The following is an 18,471-nucleotide window of genomic DNA, read 5'->3' on the forward strand; positions in this document are numbered from 1 at the left end:
ACCAAAGTGCAGATTTAAAATAAAAAGGTTTTAATCAACAAAAGAACAAAAAGTATAAACAAAACTTACTTAAATGTCCAAAAACTAAATCAAAAAGGAAATGCTGGGAAAATACAGGGACACAGAAACACACAGACCTCAAGAGGGACAAAAAATGATCTAACACAGGACAGGGGAAACAGAGGAACTAAATACAGGACACAGGTTGAAACTAAGCAGCCTCTGTCAAAACTGTGTGAATGTGGTGTGAGTTAAAGTTGAATAAATAACAAAAGACAACTTTCAAAATATTATATTTCATAGTTGCTTTGTTTAAATGTTTTTTTCACACTTTATTGAATACTGATTTAAGATACAAAACTTTATTTACAGTGAGGAGCGGAACAATAGTGTCCTTCCTGTCTCTAAAGGCGTTTTTCCACCGCAGGAACTTTAACCCGGAACTAGGGGCTTTACCCCTGATCTACGTGAATTTGGACCGGAGGAACCAGGGTCTAAATATAGTTCAGTGGTAGATAATCTCCCCCCTAAAAAGCCCCTGCTTGGGGGGTAGTACTTTTCAAAGGTCAGGGAACTTTCGGTTGAATGTAACTGTGTTTGTGGAGTTTACACGGTTGTTGAAACACAGAGGGACTTCCTGCGAATTAAGATTTCAAAATATTATTTAGTATAATTTTTTTTCTCCATACGTCACTGGCCTGATTTGCACAATGTACCCGGGACTTCAGCCCGCGGTCGAAACGCAGACAACAATGGGGGCACAGGAACTTTTTAGTTCCAGGGAAAGTAGTTCTGGGGGCTAAAAGACCCCGGAACTCTTGGTCGAAATGCACCTTTATGTGGGTAATATAAAATTGGAGGGAAACACACAAGGGTAGGAAGTAACACTAAACTGGAAACACAGGGTTCAAGAGCTACAAAATAAAAACAGGAAACACAAGACAAGACTTCTAAACAAGAAAATACAACAAGAGACATAGATCACTAAACACACAACGGTGACAAAGGATAACTAATACAGAATAAACACAGGGAGGAACCAAGGCAAGAAACACAAGGAAAAAACTAAACTAAACATCAAGTCATGACAGTTAAGTTGCTTGAAAACTTTTACTGGTGAACACTTTTATGTTGATGAATAGAAGAGTAAACTCAGTGAGCCTCCTTATGGTAAAGGCCTATTACCACTCAGATCTGACATTCAAAATAAATCTGAGGGGCTTCGACAAAAATTACAGTGAAAGTAAATAACATCTGCCAAGTGTGACACAGTATGTCTGTAATTACAAAGAGACATTATCATGACTCAGACAGGTAGTAACTCTAACAATGCTGTTTATCTTTCCATAGTATCTGAGGAGTCTGGAAGATAGCAATGTCTCCTCTTATCAGCACCTTCAGCCACTCAAAGCCATAATAAAACAATACAAGTCTGAAGGACTGTGTGGCTTAGATTGACTCATGCTTTCATAAACAGATGTAACATTTTCTCATGCCCTGACACTTATACCACATAAAACAATGAATATACAGAGAAAAAACAGCAAAGTGAAAACTGACATCCAATAACAAAATGAAAAAAAAGAAACTAATACAAATAAAAAAGCACACTACTTAACAAGACTTCTTTTCCAGGCTTTTCTTACATACAGCTAGTTTGAACACGTCAAAATTAAACAACCAATGTAGTTTTTGTGCATGAGTCCTTCACAATATTTCTGGCTTTTTGCAGGCAATTTCTTGATCTATTTTAATACGTTTCTTTGAAGCCCTCATACCACAGCCTCCTAATAACGCACATTATTTAAATACTTGTATTGTGAGTATGGGTGTAGCTAGTAAAACATTGGTGGTTTCCTGTTACCCCTGCCAGTGAGCTAGATTTTCCCATATGAGGTTAGTATAACCAATAAGAAGTCTATATGAACTTTTTAAAAAATGACAACTTTAGTGTACCTAGTGATCCCTGTGTTCCTTTTTTTTATTTTTTATTTTATTTTTATTTGTGCCATAGAACATTTTCATTACAATTACACAATATTCAAGACATAAGTACATAACAAGCATACAACATTCTTCTGAGCTCTTTGAATACAAACTTATATCTACATTTTAGCCTCTATGGACTTGATTTTCTCTTTTTGTGGCAAAACAAAAACTATAAACATCCAGAGAGAAAGTTCAAAAATAAAGTAAACCAAGCAGTATCAGCACTAGGCCTTATAAACTTTCCAATAATATTACGACACAAAGAATTAAAGTGAGTTACAAGAATAAGAGTAAAATATATTGAAAATAAGATAAAAATAAAACACACGAATGTTCCTACAATGCACCTAATCGACAAAGTCAGGTCTCAGAGGTTTGGCATATTTCACCCATTTTGCCCAGTGTAATCTGATCACTTCTAGCCTTAAATTTAAAGAGAAAGTTACTTTTTCCATTCTGTAAATCTCTATTATCACATATCCAGTTATTTACTGCAGGTCCAGCCTGCATCATCCATCTAAGGGTGAGAGCCTTTTTACCTGCTGTCGATCCCTGTGTTTCATATAATATACATATAATATTTATCATATAATATTGTTTTCTTCTGTTTTTAATTCAAAGCTTGTAACATAGGTTGTATACGGTTCCCATGTTTCTCACAGTGCCCGACAGATGGCGCCCAAAGCCTTTTGCCTGCTCGCTGTACCTGCACCCTCTATATGAGGTAAACTACAATTATTAACCCTTTTTTTTTTTTACTTTTAGAGCCATCCCCGGGACTAATGACAGATTAAATGTCTCCACTGATACACAGTACACGTGTAAACAGTGCACTCAGTCTGTTATGTTGCCTGGTCTGTTGAGTGTCATCACGAATGTGTGCAGGTCAGTTGAAACAGCGCTTCTGTCGACACTCAAAGACATGGTGCCTTCAAGTATCCCTCGTAAAATCCTGACACAAGAGTTCAGAGAGAACCAAAATTCAAACTTGAAGGGCATGCAGTTCTCAGTCCCTTCTGGGATATATCTTAGTTATGTTTTAAGAAACATGAGTGCCCTGTTTTGTTCTACTGGCACATACTCCTCCCTTAGAGCCGGCCCTAACCGACTTGGTGCCCTAGGTAAGATTTTAACTGGTGCCCCTTGTATTGTAACCAACTCCAACAAACACATCACATATACACTGAAAGACAACTGAAATCCAGCTTTATGTTTTACAGGTTTCCTTTGTTTTAAAATAAAAAATAACCTCAAAAAGAACATTAATAAAATGGTAATAACACTGATATTTAGCAGGAAAATTATTATACAATTTCAAAATACATAATGTAATAGTAGTATAATTTATTCAGTCATTATATAACACAATCATTTTCACAGTGCAGACATGTTAAACAACAGTAATGTATTAAGTGATGACTGAAAAGGCAGAAGCAAAATGTTTATTTAAGCCTAGCCTTTCATGAACACTTAAAGACTTCAAAAACTGATTTGCATACCGTTATTTTTAAAACAAAAAGTGAATCACAAGCTTTTAAATGATTACTGGCATCATTCCGCAATTTAATCCAAAATTAAATGAGATAAAACAATATTGTTTTTCCTATTATCTTCACATTTTCTTCCTCACTCATTTAGTGGCACCCCCTATGGATGGCCGGCGCCCCTAGCATTTGCCTATACTGCCTATGCCAGTGATTCTCAAATGGGGGTACGCATACCCCTGGGGGTACGTGGGAGTACTGCAAGGGGTACGTGACAAATGTAAAAAAGAAAATTAAAAAGTTGCATCACAAAAAATTAAAAAAAACAACTTTATCAACAGCATTTAATTTTTGTTTCAATGCAACATCAAATAGGGCACTATTTCCAAATTGAACATATTCATTTCTAAAATATATTATTTGTAAAACCACTTGGACCAGACAGCCTCCATCTGTTGACGTCAATTATTAAGCGAGCGATCACGTACATTTGCATGCTAATGAAAGCGTGGCCGGGACGATAACAGTGGACAGGTGGTTGAAATGCTTCTTGTTTGACAGAAAAAAATTGGTGTGCTCCTTGGGCCATCAAAGGTACTAGCTGCCTCAATCTTTAATTGTTTCTGGAAAATATTGCACTACAAAAGTATAGAATTTGTGTCATCTTTAATTTCAATATATATGACACTGTACAACCACATGCATACACTTATTCATGTTATTTTCCCATATTATTTCCTGAAACATTTTCTCGGCCATATAAAGGGGTACTTGACTGAAATTGGTTTTGAAAAGGGGGTACACAGGCCAAAAAAGTTTGAGAACCCCTGGCGTCTGTCACACTCAATCATCTCATCCCAAACTGACTCTCTTGACTGCTGCTGGCATTATAATGCATAATATACTGTATTATAATTATCTTTGCCATATCATATTATGTTATATTACATTATTATTCTAACCACAACTCATGGTCATATTACATACCCATATTATTTTTATTTATTGCTTAATTTGTCATTAACAACCATAATCATACCGTGTCAACCTGTCACTACTGAAATTTTTGAACACTGCCTGTAATTACTTCTATTTAATTTAATTCCATTTGTAACATTGTATATATCTACATTGTATTCTAGCTTTATTTATGTATTTTTAGTTTTACTTATTTTATTTTTACTTATTGAAACTTCTTTCTTGATTGTACTTATGTCTGGGTTGCTGTAACAACTGAATTTCCCCCCTGGGGGATCAATAAAGTGATATCTTATCTTATCTTATCTATGGATTGGAACCCTTTACTCTTGAAGCAGCACTGCTAACTATTATTCTAAAATACCACCTTGCAGAATTTACTTGCACCTTAGTAGGATAAGTAGATATGAGTTGACAAGAAAGATGGGGTAATTGAATGCTATTCATTTATGTGTGCAAAGTCTGCTAAGTTACCACACTGCCTTTGATGGTTGGGTTTTTTCCGAGGGTACTTGAACGCAGCAGCAGCAGCAGCAGCAGCACAGTGGGCTAGTTGCTATCAGTAGCCACATCACCAGCCCCATCAGCCACCAGCAGCGGCTGCAGTTACAGGTTCCACACTCAGGAGGAGACCGGCGGACAGCTTCAACAAAGAGGCCGTAGCTGGAGCTGACATTTCCTTTAAAACAGGTAAGAGCTTTCTCTATGAAAATACACGCAAGTTAAACGCGTACAGGGCGTTGAATGAGTGAAACTACCGTCGCCTGTCGTGGAGAGACCAGGGACGGTACATGTGTGGATGCTGTGTCCGCAGTCGGAAACACATAAAGGAGGTTTTAGCCTTTAACGCATCTGTTGTCCGTTAGTGGACAAACGAGTGGAGCTCCTCGTCTCTTCCCCATTGGCTCGTGTTATCATAACCCAAATATGAAAAACTAGCTTTAACATTAACAACACAAAACCTCCAAACGCCACAGAGTTAGTGATAGTGATGAAATATATAATGTGTAAATGTATGGTGCAGTGCTTGCTAAGCTAGTCACTAATAATGGTCCAGCACTACTAGACTTCCTGTCCTGTATTAAAGTTACGACCCCCCTATTTTTAGAGGTTCCTTCACTTGTTACATAACATTTTGGCTTTTTTTTTATAAGTATAAGTATGTTCATGCTGTGTGGTAACCAGTGGTGGACAAAGTACACAGCTTCATTAACTTAAGTCAAAGTATAGATCCTCCAGGTCAAATATTACTCCAATACAAGGGAAAGTTGCTCTGTCACATTATTACTTGAGTTAAAGTACTGGAGTACTTGCTTTTAAAAATACTGAAGTATTCAAAGTACTTCTTAAAAAATCTCATAACGTTGTATTTTCACAATACATAAATGCAGTCAAGAATACATAGGAGTAGATTCAGTTACATCATGTTTATTTAGAAACCATTACTTGAAATCTCTAGAAACCATACCATGGAATAAAAACAGCAACTAAGTTACTCCAAACACACACAACTTAGTTTGAAATGTTCATCTGGAATAAAACAAATGTTATAGCTCAACACCATAGACTGTAAATAAAAAACAACAACACGCTTTCTCAGGTTGGACATTGGCTTCTTGTTTGTGCAGAGTGGGAAACAGGGAGAACATTTCAAATGATACGTATCATTCTTCATTTCAAAAACCTCTAACATGGGCTGAAGATATGGACATGGGTGCTCAGGTGGAGAATTATAGCCATCATTACCACCTCAATATGACCTGCCTGATCTGAGTGAAATTTGTGTTTGCTCCACGTTCAACCGTGAAGGCGGACAATATACAAGTATGGCTAAACCACTGAGACAAACAGAACTACACAAACACATTTTACTGTCTTAGGGATCAGATTAGTACAGATACTCAAAAAATGTACTTAAAGCTGCTGTGAGGAACTTTTGTTTTGTATCGGTTCTGGCGCCCCCTTGTGTTCAAAGTGATACCTCTTTCCTCTTGTCCTATACATGCAAAAGTAGTGTTTTCAAGAAAAACCTCATCCTGTTGTCTTTTAACAGTCAACTTTATCAGGCAATGTGATTGTTTTCCATGAAAACAGTCGAATAAAGGCTGTTTCTGAAGCAAGATGTCCATCATCTGGTCTGACACCTACCCCCTCAGGGTGGTTTCAGGCATTAAAAATGACAACAGAGAAGGTGTCAGTGTTGTCGCTGATGGTCTTGTTTGCTATTGAAGGTCATAAAGAGGCACCAGTATCATTTTCAGTCTGTTTCTCAGCCAGTTCAAAACTCCTCACAGGGCCTTTAAGTACAGTACTCAAGTGGTAACACATCTCAAAGAAGTCCAGGTGACTTTAAGACTCAATTAAATAAAACTGAAACCTAAATTTCAGGTTAAATAATGCTAAGAAGTTGTCATAAAAGTTTGCTTCAGCTTCCTAAATGTAAAGGTATTTGTAACCTTTTAGTGATTAACTGCTGCCTAGTTAAAACAACAAGACATTTGAAAGTTCCACATTGGGATCTGAGATCATGTTATGAATAGGTTGCACTATTTTTAGAGAAAAACTTCAGTTTAAATTAATGGTTGGTTAAAAGCCTCACAGAGTGCATCAGAATAACTGAAACTGTGGGTATCAGTGTAATTTGTTGGCTGTTTTGTAAATTATTTATGCTTAATTTCTTGCTAATTTGAGTACAACACAGGTAATGTACAGGCAGATTGCTGGCTGACTAGGAAAAGAAATGCTCTGGCTAGATGAACTCTTAGGAGAACAGATAAAACAGTTCTTCTTGTTTGTGTTTACCTTTGAGTTTGCACGTGCAGAGTGATGTCTTGGGAAGAAGCAGGAGAAAATGAATTTGTCCAGTTGTCCCTCCTGGATCTCACACATTAAAGAGTGTAAATTGATCCTCTGTCTGAGAAAACAGTCCTCACTGCTATACTGTGAATATGCTTTATATGGATGATGTACTGTACTGGTTGAACTTGTTTGTTCTGATAGAAAGCTGACATATAACTCCATCCAGCTGACAATCTCTGAATGCATTCTCTGTATTGTCAGAATGACACTGAACGCATTGCTATGAATCATTTCAGTGAAGCATATTATTGTGTGTTACTGGAATGTCATGTGTGTCCTTCTCCTGTCAGCTGAGTCTGATTTGAGTTGTTTTGCTGTGATCAGAGCATGATTCATCTGGTAGTCTGACATGTTAATGTCAAGGTACTGTTTTTTGAGGGTTCTTTTGCTCTGATGGTCCCACTCCAGCTTCCTTTGTTGATTGTAATCAAACAGTCTTTAACAGTTCGAGGCTGGAGTCCTTCAGGAAAAATGTGCCTGAAATAAAAGCAATGAAGTGAATCCTAATCACAGATTCAAATCAAGAGATAAAACCTCAGCGTGTAATTAACTGGGGAGTTGCTGCACAGACAGAGCTTGTTAAAGCGTTGACATTTATGAGCCCTTACCCATCCTGACAGTACATCTGCTGATCCTGACAGGATGTTGCTTATTGTAAGGATGCAAGACATAAAGCTTCAGTGCTGATAAGTTGTGATGGCAGACATTGCTGGGGAAATTCCAGTAGTGCTGTAGGCCTGCAATGATCTTTATCTTATTATATTGAGTTTCTGCTGAGTCTGCCCGAAAGGCTGCTGTGGGGGCGGGGTGTAACACAGAACTTGATCAAGTTTTCAGTTGTATTATTTAGAAATGGACCAATATGTTTTTTTCAGGGCTGATACCGATACTTATTATTAGTAGTCAAGGAGGCCGATAACCGATATTTGGAGCCGATATTCATTTGCAGTAAAAGGGGAAATATTGGCGTCAAACTTTTGAATAATACAAACTCCAACACTAAACTTTGTTTAAATGCCTTTTAAGTAACATGCAACATGTTAAAGTTTTTTTTTTTTTATCTTAGACAATAGACATCTTTGTTTTAAAATTCTAACACAAAGTGCAGGGAGCTCCCAGGCTCAGCAACATGTCTTAGAAAGTTCAATGAAAACTTAAACAAATGTTAATCTTTCACTTATCTTTGTTTTATGGGGATATTTCAGTTTTTTAAGTGGGGTTGTATGAGTTTTTAATCACTAGTAGTTGTAGGGGCCACAACGGATGCTGCTCAGCTCATCCCCAGTGATGAGAAACTGCAGGGAGAAATGAGCCAAAATAAACCAGTTTTAAATTGATCTCTTATTGGCCGTCGGATAACAAAAAAACGGCAGATGCAGATGCCGATATGCGTCAAAATGCTGAAATCTTCCCGGTCAATAATCGGTCTATCCCTAGTATTATTTACTCATGTAGCTTTGTGTAACACACACAGAATACAGACACACAATGAAGTAACTTAAATATGCTCTACAGCTTATTGCAGGGGTTCCCAAAGTGTGGGTCGGGACCCCCTGGTAGGTCGCGAGACACCAATGGGGGGGTCGCAAGATGTCTTACTGTTTGTTTTTTGTTTTTTAATAATTTAAACTTACTTATTTTACCAATTATTGTTAAAATATAGACACAATACTAAACAAAACCCTGCAAATAAGTACATTTCACTAGTTTTCTGCCTTTCTTTGTTACCAGATGACTCCTAAAGTTCGGGTTCGGGTCAGCTAACAGTTGATTAACAACAGGACCATTAGCAGCAGGTTAATTCACAGCAGCACAGGAAGCACAGCCACATGTGCATGTAGGTACACTCATTTTGAAGCAACATTTAACCACTTCAAGGGACAGTGGGGATCACAAGTATTTGGCACAGGTCTATATTTTGGGGGTTGCGGGCTGAAAAGTTTGGGAACCCCTGGCTTAATGTGTGACAACTCTCCTTTTGTTTGACGTTAGACATGTGCATTGGTAAAAGCTTATATCTGCTTTGAATATGTTTTTTAACTCCAGTGTACAGTTCAGATTTTTAAGGCATGCAATGTACTGTTTATCAGAAGGTGGATACACTTTTTCAATTTTATCCTCCTTTTCTTTTTCAATCTAAAAAGCTTCGTACAATGACATTAGAATAAATGAGTAGGATCTTTGTAGGATTCCTTCTTATGATTCACCATCCCAAGAGTTTGACCAGATCCCATCTGGCATACCAGCACTTCACAGATGAAAAAAAGAACAGATGTTATAACCTCTCACTGCTCAGGTTGTCTTAAAGAGTTTGATCCAAAATCCAGTGTAGATTCCTGCGGAGTCTGCACTTCATGAAAACACTGAGCTCGAACCCCTGAGCGCTACTTTAAAGATGACCTGCTTTGTTTTCTTTGAATAAATCTCTTTTTATTGTTTTAGAAGAATTCATCAGTTTTGTAGATGCTTTTGGCTTGTATCCTTCACCCCTTGCTCAAACCAGCTAAATGCAGCATGAAAATCTGGACAGCATGTGACAGAAGAGGTGATTTGTGTTAATTTTTCAACATCACTTCATAAAAAATAAATAAATCAAAATGTAGAATAAAATAAACAAAAATCTATGTCATGTTAAACTATTATATTTATATTTAGGGCTTTCCAATGTATATTAAAAAAGTTTTACGATGTTGCAATGTCATTTAGCAGACGCTTTTATCCAAAGCGACGTACATACAAGAACAAGAACAACACAAGCAAAGATGTAGACAAGAGGAAACAAGATCAGTATGAGTAACAAAGTGCTTCAAGTCAATTTGGGTGCAGGTACTGTCAAGCAGTGTAAAGGCAATGCACAAAAGTAAGTAAGGAACTTTTTTTTTTTTCAAAAAACATTAATTTAAATGGAAAACGAGTGAGTTATCCTCATTGAACCATGATCTGTGAGAATTAAAGAACACCAATGGACTAAATCTTGATTTAAATGGTTAGTAATGGAGTTAAAAACTAGATTTAAAAAAATGTGACCCAGGAACATTATTGCTGTTCCAGAGAAACGAACATATCAGGAGGGATAAATGACAATCTTAACATAATGAAAGCTATTCTCATTGGTATAGAGTATCTCAATGAAGATAATATGGATCTATGTCTTGTTTTTGTATTGATGATGCCAAAATCCTTGACGGTTGAATTGATTTATCCATTAATATTTATGTATCATCAACATTAAAAAGTATTCATAGCGGTGCACACCAGAATACATTAACGCTAATACTGATGTATCCCATGTGGCCCATACCAGTCAAGTGATAGCAGCTGACGGATGTATCAGTCAGGCTCAAGATGTAGAATACATACTGTAAAAAAGGTGATGGTGTACTGGATGCCACACTTTAGACCTCAATGTGATTGACTCTTAGCTGGTGATTCTATCTAAAAGGCTGCATCATCACAGGTTGTCCAGTGAGAACATGAAAAGTTAATGATGGCGAATGATTTCCAGGCTGACACACACTCTCTTCAGATTCCCACTCTTTTAATTTCATCTTTGTCTTTGAGTGTTGTTTAGTCTTATGGCCGCACAAAACTCTGGTGGTGAGGGAATACAGAGACTTCCTCTCTGTCCAGGTGCATCACTCTGAACAGTGAGGTGTGCTAATGTGGCCCTGTGACTCCTGCAAACTTTGGTTTCCTTCAAAATAAAGGTCATCTGCAGGAGAATTAAGAAAGACTGACCTTTTGCACACATATACTTAAGATGCTTGGCCTTGCAGATTTTCTAAAAGTTGTAACCCAAAATCTGAATCTTCATAAGGAAGATTTTTTTTTACTTTTCCATGTGTGAGACCTGGTTCAAGCCTGACATTAATAGATATTTCCTTGGCCTGGGCTTTACCCTTGCAATAAGTTTCCTTCAAAAGCAGCTGAATAAAAGTCCTTGACACTTCTCATTTCCCTGTGCAGATGTTTCACTATTGAATGCATATGTGCAGTTTCATGGTGAAAGTGTAAGCCTCTGGCAGCTCTTTAGTTCTGTCTGTGAAACCACATACCACAACCATATAGTGCACTTGATTCAACATACTTTCACTTTGAAGTTGAGGGGATACTTTGAACTTTGATTGCAGCAAACAATATACCTTTGTCTTTACCACAATGACGACACAAGACAATCTTTTTAGACGACTAAAAGATTTTGTGATGATCATTTTGTCCTCGTAAGACACAACTGAATGAGAAAACCACAAAACAATCAGCTGTTAATGGGAAAAATGTTCCTGAATACGACCAATTTGCGAAGAACAAATGATCATTTCACCACAGATCACTGCACAGCATTTTCTTTCATCATTAAGTTTTGAAAAATCCCCTTTTCCCTCTGTTTGCTTTGTCAACTCTAACTCTTGAGAATTTAAACCATCTGGAAATTCTAATATACAATGATTCAGTTGTTCTGTCGGTGAATAGACACCTTTTATAACATCACCTCTGTAGCATCATGGGATTGAGTGACCTACATCTGTTGCTTACACTGAGTCCAGCAGGAATCCATCAGATCTGGGTTAGCTGTGTAATGCTACCACAAGGCAAAGAGCTGCGCATGCATGCGTGGATACACATAAATACACACACTGCACACAAGCAGAAGTAACCACATGTGTAGCAGGCACAAGTGTCCATTAACTCAGCTTGCTGCGGGGGGCCGGTCCTAAGTGAGTGGGTCAGCAGAGGCTGAAGTGAGGGGGATGAAAAGACTAACTTTGATATGATGAGTCAGAACATTGGGTCAGATTTTCTGAAAAATAATGTGACCTTTTGGTCCGTAAATCTTTAGACTAAGATAATGGTTTGGTTTACGTTAAATCAGTACATTCATTCACACTCATTTTCAACAATTCCAAGGCTTCTGTGATGTGATCGTAGACTGTATAATAAATGGATGTAGTATCCGTGACGTCACCCATCTGTTTCTGAAGCTCTGTTTTGAAGCCAATCGTCGGCGGGTCCCATATTGGAAATGGTGAGCTCAACCTAACTTCTGTGGAGCTAGTGTGAGGGAAAGAGGCGGGATTTGAGCCTCCCCGCCAACAAATTGTGTTCCCGCCTGTCAATCAAGTCAGCTGTGCCTCTCATTATGGAAAACTCATAATCCTAATATTAGTGTTGTAGTCAAGACCACATTAACCAAGACATGACCGAGACAAGAGTGTGCCGAGACCAAGACATTTAGGGATCGAGACCGAGTCAAGACCAAGACCAAGGCAGGGTAAGACTGATGACAAGACCAAGACCATATATATCAATGAAAAATCACTACGAGAGTTAACAAAATAAAAGACTTCTGTTTATTTTATTTAAGTTTGCTTTAAATACAATTAACATCAACAGACAAGTTTTGGTTTTGTCTGTTTTGCCTTTCTTTTGACGCTCTGTGAGACTTTTGACTCCTTAAGTTTCATTTAGGTCGTCGTTAGTTAAACTTTTGCTTTAGATTAGAGTTAAAACTGTGTTTTCTGTTAACTGTGATCTCAGGAGAGGTAGGAGGTAGGACGACTTAGACATCTCCTCTTGTCATCTGTCTCCATTCATTAACGCTTGAGTGCAGGGCGTGTCACTCACCCTAGCACCGCAAAAGTCGCGGCCGTAAGGTGAGAAAAAATGAATGAATTGAGAAGGGGGGGTCTCTCTTATCACAGTAATGACAGGCACACAGAGTGCATCATTGGTGGTCTCGACCGGTCTTGATATAAAATATGGAGTCCGAAACTTTCTTTGTGGCAAAGATTAATATTCTGTCATAACTGCACCATCCTGCCGCGAGTATGTGTCTTTGTTTTTTCATGTTTTTGTTCTTCTTTCCAAATAAGAACTGCTTAAGATAAGGTTTTAATGTGATCAAGGCTGCTATTACACCAATTTAAAATTTTCCTTTGAGAGGGATGGGGTTTGCTTTTATTTTTAGATTTGCTGTTTTTGTTAAGTCTGTATTTTCTATGTCTATAAAAGCAATAAATATATTTTCCCCAAAAAATACGGAGTCCGCCCAGTCCAAGGCCCAGACAATGCCGAGTAAAAAGGCTTTCGATTCTGAGACGAGGCTGAGACCTTTAATAAGCGGTCTCGAGACCAAGACAGGTCTTGAGTACTACAACACTACCTAATATCATCTAAACTTATGCTTTATAAAAAAAAATCACCCCCCGTACAGTGAGTCCCAATCAGGAAATGAGCTAATCAGATTAATATATTTTTTTGTACCAGGCTGTAAACATGTATTTCTGCTGTGAAGATCTTTTTTTTTGAACGGGTGTTTATGTGGTTTCCGGTACTTCCAGAGCCATCCTCAAGTGGACACTTCAGGAACTGCAGTTTTTAACACTTCCGCATTGGCTTCAATTCTCGCGGCCAGAGGTTGCCCTTGGATGTAATGCGCCACATGTGCTTCAGAGAACTATAAACCACGGAGTTGGAGAGATCTCTGCTGGAAGAACTACTGAACACCTTTTCTTAATCACTCAGAGCATCTTTTCCTTTACCAAATCATGTATGATAAGCACATACAGCTCAGCATGGCTGGCACATTCGTCAATTCTATTAAGTTCAACCGAAAACGAGAGGCTAGATAATGAAGTGTCAAAGGAGTTTATAGTTTCAGCTGGACTCTGGCATTTGAAAGAGAAGAGTTCGGTGTCTGTGCCATGTCCCATCCAGAAATCACTCACTGGTACTGCCATGTGCCAAACCCCCACGGCCACCTTACCTCAGCCCACCCCACATGCTCCTGAGTCCTAACACACACAAAACACAATCCAACGGCAAAGGCCACAGGTTAAAAATAGCAAACAAACAGGACACAGCACACCCCCAGTAAGTAGTCCTCTCTGGTTTGTTTATCAAATTTGATGCAATCGCTAAGAGATCACTTGATAATGAATGGTCTCTGTCCTCTGTGGGTTTGCTTGGTGGTTTTCTTTTTGTTTAGTTTGCCTTTTGCCTTTTGGTGTTTGATTTTGTCCGTCTAAAAAAAGAAGGGTACAGGACTCTTTGAATTATTGATTAAGGTCTGAAGAGTCTTTTTAAGTGTGATGACTTAAGGTGTTTTTCACAAGTCTTGGTCAATGTTTGGGACTGTAGTTCTTTCTGCAAGGTCTTTGAAGTAGACAGAGAATTGGAGTGGATGTATCTCCTACTCCTTCCTCTGTTTCTGGGCTGCATATCTTTAGAGTCTCAAGGCCCCAGCTGAGAAAGACTGTTTATGTCTAGAAGAGTGACAGCTAGACATGACATGTTTTAAATGAAATAAGATTATCTGAGCCAAAACCTTCAGAGGTTGACTGGGGAAGTCAGTCGTTTTAATGAGAAGAAACAGGTCCTGGTCTAAGTTCTTCTTTATACAGACCACAGAGCAGAGCCTGGAAACCAGAGCCTGCTCAGCTTGTACCAGTGTTGAAATAAAACTTGTGACATAGTGTTCAAGTCACAGCAGAAATATACAAAAGGGAAAGACTTGTTCTATTTTTAGAGTTTTACAAACTTGCTCAAAAGACAGTGACACTGCACATCACACCACGGGATCATGACCAATATCATGAAGAAGGAACAAAGAAGGGACAGATAAGAGGAATATTTTTACAGAGCTCATTATCAACTCACACTGACAGCCAAAGACACAATTTACGGGACGCTAGGTTGCAACAGACATTTTCAAGGTATTTGTCTAAGGAGGGAAATATAACCGACTGCTCATAAAGCCCCGAACCTCTTTAACTGACTGTTGTTTCACCTGTCATGTTTCTCACTGTACACATGCAGATTAATGAGGTAAAGCTTGCAAAATTAACACTCAAAGGTCATGGTGTTTCTGCAACAATGGCTCCTTCATCTCAGTCGGTGATAAACAAAATCAGGCGTCAGTACTGGGAAGTCTGTTTTGTTTGCTAACAAGAGAACTGTAGCTGAACCTTATTTTGATGTTGATCAAGCTTTTTCCAAATTACTTTTATTTTGAAATTTGAAAAAGAAAGCCATCAAAAGAATACAAAAATAATTGAACTTGAGGGCTGTTTTGATGCTAAAATGTCAAAGTTAAGCCCCCAGGACATGCACCTGGTTTTGAAGAGACTTTGACAGAGTGGCTGAAAGCATATAATCACCATAGACAGCATAAAACACATTATCCCGCAACTAGACACCCTGCAATTCCCGCTCCTAGGCTTGTGCTATGGCCCCAAAGATGCAGAGGCTTTCCCTAAATTTAGTTGCACTGCTGAGGCTTCATGCTCATCTGAACTTCTCTCACAGGACTAAGGAGGGTCCAAAGAAAAAACACAAGGATGCGAGGCGACTGGACAAACTAGTGAAAAGAGCTGGCACTGTGATTGGAACCAGGTTGGACTCACTGGGGGCTGTGGTGGAGAGATGCACACAGAAGAAGCTAGAGGTCATTCTAAATTACACAGATCATCCACTTCACAACTTCTTTGTGGACCAGAGAAACAGCGTCAGTTGACGGCTCATCTCTCTGTGCTGCAGGACAGATACAGAAAATCATTCATCCCTGCAGCCATTAGGCTTCATAACTCTCTAGCCAATGGGAGAGGAGCTGAGACACCTGAATTACTTGTTTTATGTGATTTTTATAATTGTATCTGCCAGACACCTGAATTTCCCCTTTGGATTGATAAAGTACATTCTATTATATTCTAAGTCAGATGCTGTACCCAGTTCTCCAGACTGATGCTCAAATCCAGAATACAAACACCGTTGACCTAGAATCCTAATTTTTATAGTGTGAACTTCCACACAGCTGGTGTACTAATAGCACTCAGGGCTGTATAACATTTTATGACACTTTAGTTGAAGACTGAGTGCATTATAAACTCAGTTTGCTACCTCTCAATGTGTACTCTGCAGAAATGTTTTCACCATGGATCTTAGCCCATGTCTGCATATCTCCTTCTAGATTATAAATCAGTATGTTGGCAGCAGCTCATGCAGGGAACAGAGTGCACAAGAGATTTTGAGTGCATAGCTTTGTTGCAACGATGTGTTGGTGCAGGTAATCCTCTCTGTGTTATAATATTGCAAGAACTTGGGGGCTAAAACTAGACAACCGTATGTCCTGATACTTTTTCATCCAACCTGTCCGGTCTTGTTTTTTGAGAATCTTCAATGTTGGGTCATGTTGAAAAATGCTTCATGGTGGTTCTATCTATCTCCAGATTTCCAGAGTAGAACATGATTCACGTTCTCTCTGTTAGAGCCTCAGGGTGAGGGATGATCACCTGCCCATTATGTAATATTGCTGGGCTTGTATTAGCTTAGCTGTCCTCCTCGCTGCATCTCTATTTCAGTGCACTTGGGTATTGCCACCCCGCTTAATATCGTTGTCCCATCCCTCCCCTTCACAAATTTACCCCTCAGGCCGACGAGGGAGGATTCTCGCCCCGTCACACACGGCTCTGCTCAGTCGCAGTTTGTTGGGCTTTATCTCTCCCGGCTAACAAGTCTTAACAGAACTTAACTTTTCTTTCTACAGAGGGGACCTTCACTTGGAACCGCAACTTAAAACTCACGCAGACAAACGGAGCCATGGTGGAATACTACCAGATATTAGGAGTCCACAAAAACGCAACGCAAGATGACATCAAAAAAGCGTAAGTGAGACTGCATGTTTACTCTCTGGTTTTCCCCTGATGTTGTTGCTACATCTCCGACACTCAGAGGGGTGTAATAGTTTAATTATATCCCCCTTTGGCTGTATAAACTGACACAAGGAGAGAGGGGGAGAGAGCACAGAGCCTGCAATGCAGAAAGTTTCCACTCTATTTCCTGTAACCTTGCTGCTGTGAAATACCTTCCCCTGACACTCACCCACCTCTCCCACCTTTCTCATCACCCTCAGAGCAGGCCACTTCCAGTTAATTGCACTTCCTCAGGTTTCTCACTAACATGTTTAGTTGTGATAAGTGAATTTCCTTTTGAATATTAAGGTCAGGGGAAAAAGCGTGTTTCAATTTAGTGCGTGTGCTCCAGAGAGATTAAAAGTTGTTGTGTGAAACGCAGTACACTGTGTCACGTGAGAGAGGAGAAAACTACAGAGAATTACTGATTGTCATTTGTCAGATCAACCAGTGTAAATCCAATTCTCCTTGCCAGAGCACAACAATCCACAGAAACACTCTTATCTCTATGCACTGAAGTGACTGCCAAATTCAAAGTTAACTCGCCGATCAATAAATCATGTCTTCAGCCTCTGACCCGAGCTCTGACTTTCTAATCTCTTATTAATTTATTGACCATGTGAGCCGCTCAGCTCCAGCACTTATAATGTCGGTTCCTAAGTCCACTACTTTAGTTCTTATCCAATATACCCCTGATGGCCATGAAAGTCGGCACAGGCTTTCATAGTCACCAGGAGACCAATCCTAATGGAATTAGCTATCACTTGACTTTTTATCAAGCTCCACCAGCAGGTCAAAGTACTGAAAACTCTTGTGAAATTTCTCAACAATAATAATAATAATACTACATTTTATTTATAACGCACTTTTCATTTACAGAAATCTCAAAGTGCTGCAGGCACACAGTAAAAACAAACTGGAACATTTCTTAAAAGGAATTCTTAAAATAAGTTAAAAGCCTCTTTAAAGAGGAAAGTCTTCAAATGTTTCTTAAAAGCATCCACAGTCTGTGGGCTCCTGAGGTGGCTGGGCAAGGAGTTCCACAGACGAGGTGCAGCAGCACAAAAGGCCTGATCTCCCATAGTAGTGGATGGACTGTCAAATTGCCGTTGTAATGCTAACCGAGTATAGTAAACATCGGATTGTGAGCTTTAAGACTAGAGATGCTCCAGACCAAAAATGGCCAAAAAGTGCATTTTCGGTGTTCAGGCGAAAGACTTTTATCACCGACACAACACGGCCGAAACAGAATGTTGTGATGACGCAAGCAAACGCCATGGCCAGTTTGCGCTTGTCTGGATAAGGGCCAACATGTCTGCGTCGTTATTCCTTTAATCGCAGCACTAAAGCGTCTTCTAAGCAAAGAGGTTGAGACGGACCACGGAGCAAAAACAATGAAAAGTACACTCTTAGAGTCTGTCAGTCTGTCAGTTTCACTGAGATCTATTCGGATCCTCTGCACTTCATTACAACTG

At 39.0% G+C, this 18,471-nt stretch overlaps 1 protein-coding gene across 1 annotated transcript in view; it reads left to right on the plus strand.

Annotated features, from left to right (window-relative positions):
* The first annotated feature begins 4,995 nt into the window (after window positions 1-4,995).
* The window catches only part of dnajb6b (DnaJ heat shock protein family (Hsp40) member B6b), a 32,015-nt gene continuing 18,539 nt past the window's right edge, over window positions 4,996-18,471 (plus strand). The window contains exons 1-2 of the mRNA XM_034706926.1: window positions 4,996-5,141; window positions 16,852-16,969. Of these exons, the coding sequence (XP_034562817.1) occupies window positions 16,905-16,969 (65 nt within the window). The 5' untranslated portion in view covers window positions 4,996-5,141; window positions 16,852-16,904. The remainder of the gene's footprint in view (window positions 5,142-16,851; window positions 16,970-18,471) is intronic.

The sequence above is a fragment of the Notolabrus celidotus genome, chromosome 17 (genome assembly GCF_009762535.1).
Source record: "Notolabrus celidotus isolate fNotCel1 chromosome 17, fNotCel1.pri, whole genome shotgun sequence".
In the NCBI taxonomy this organism is placed as follows: domain Eukaryota; kingdom Metazoa; phylum Chordata; class Actinopteri; order Labriformes; family Labridae; genus Notolabrus; species Notolabrus celidotus.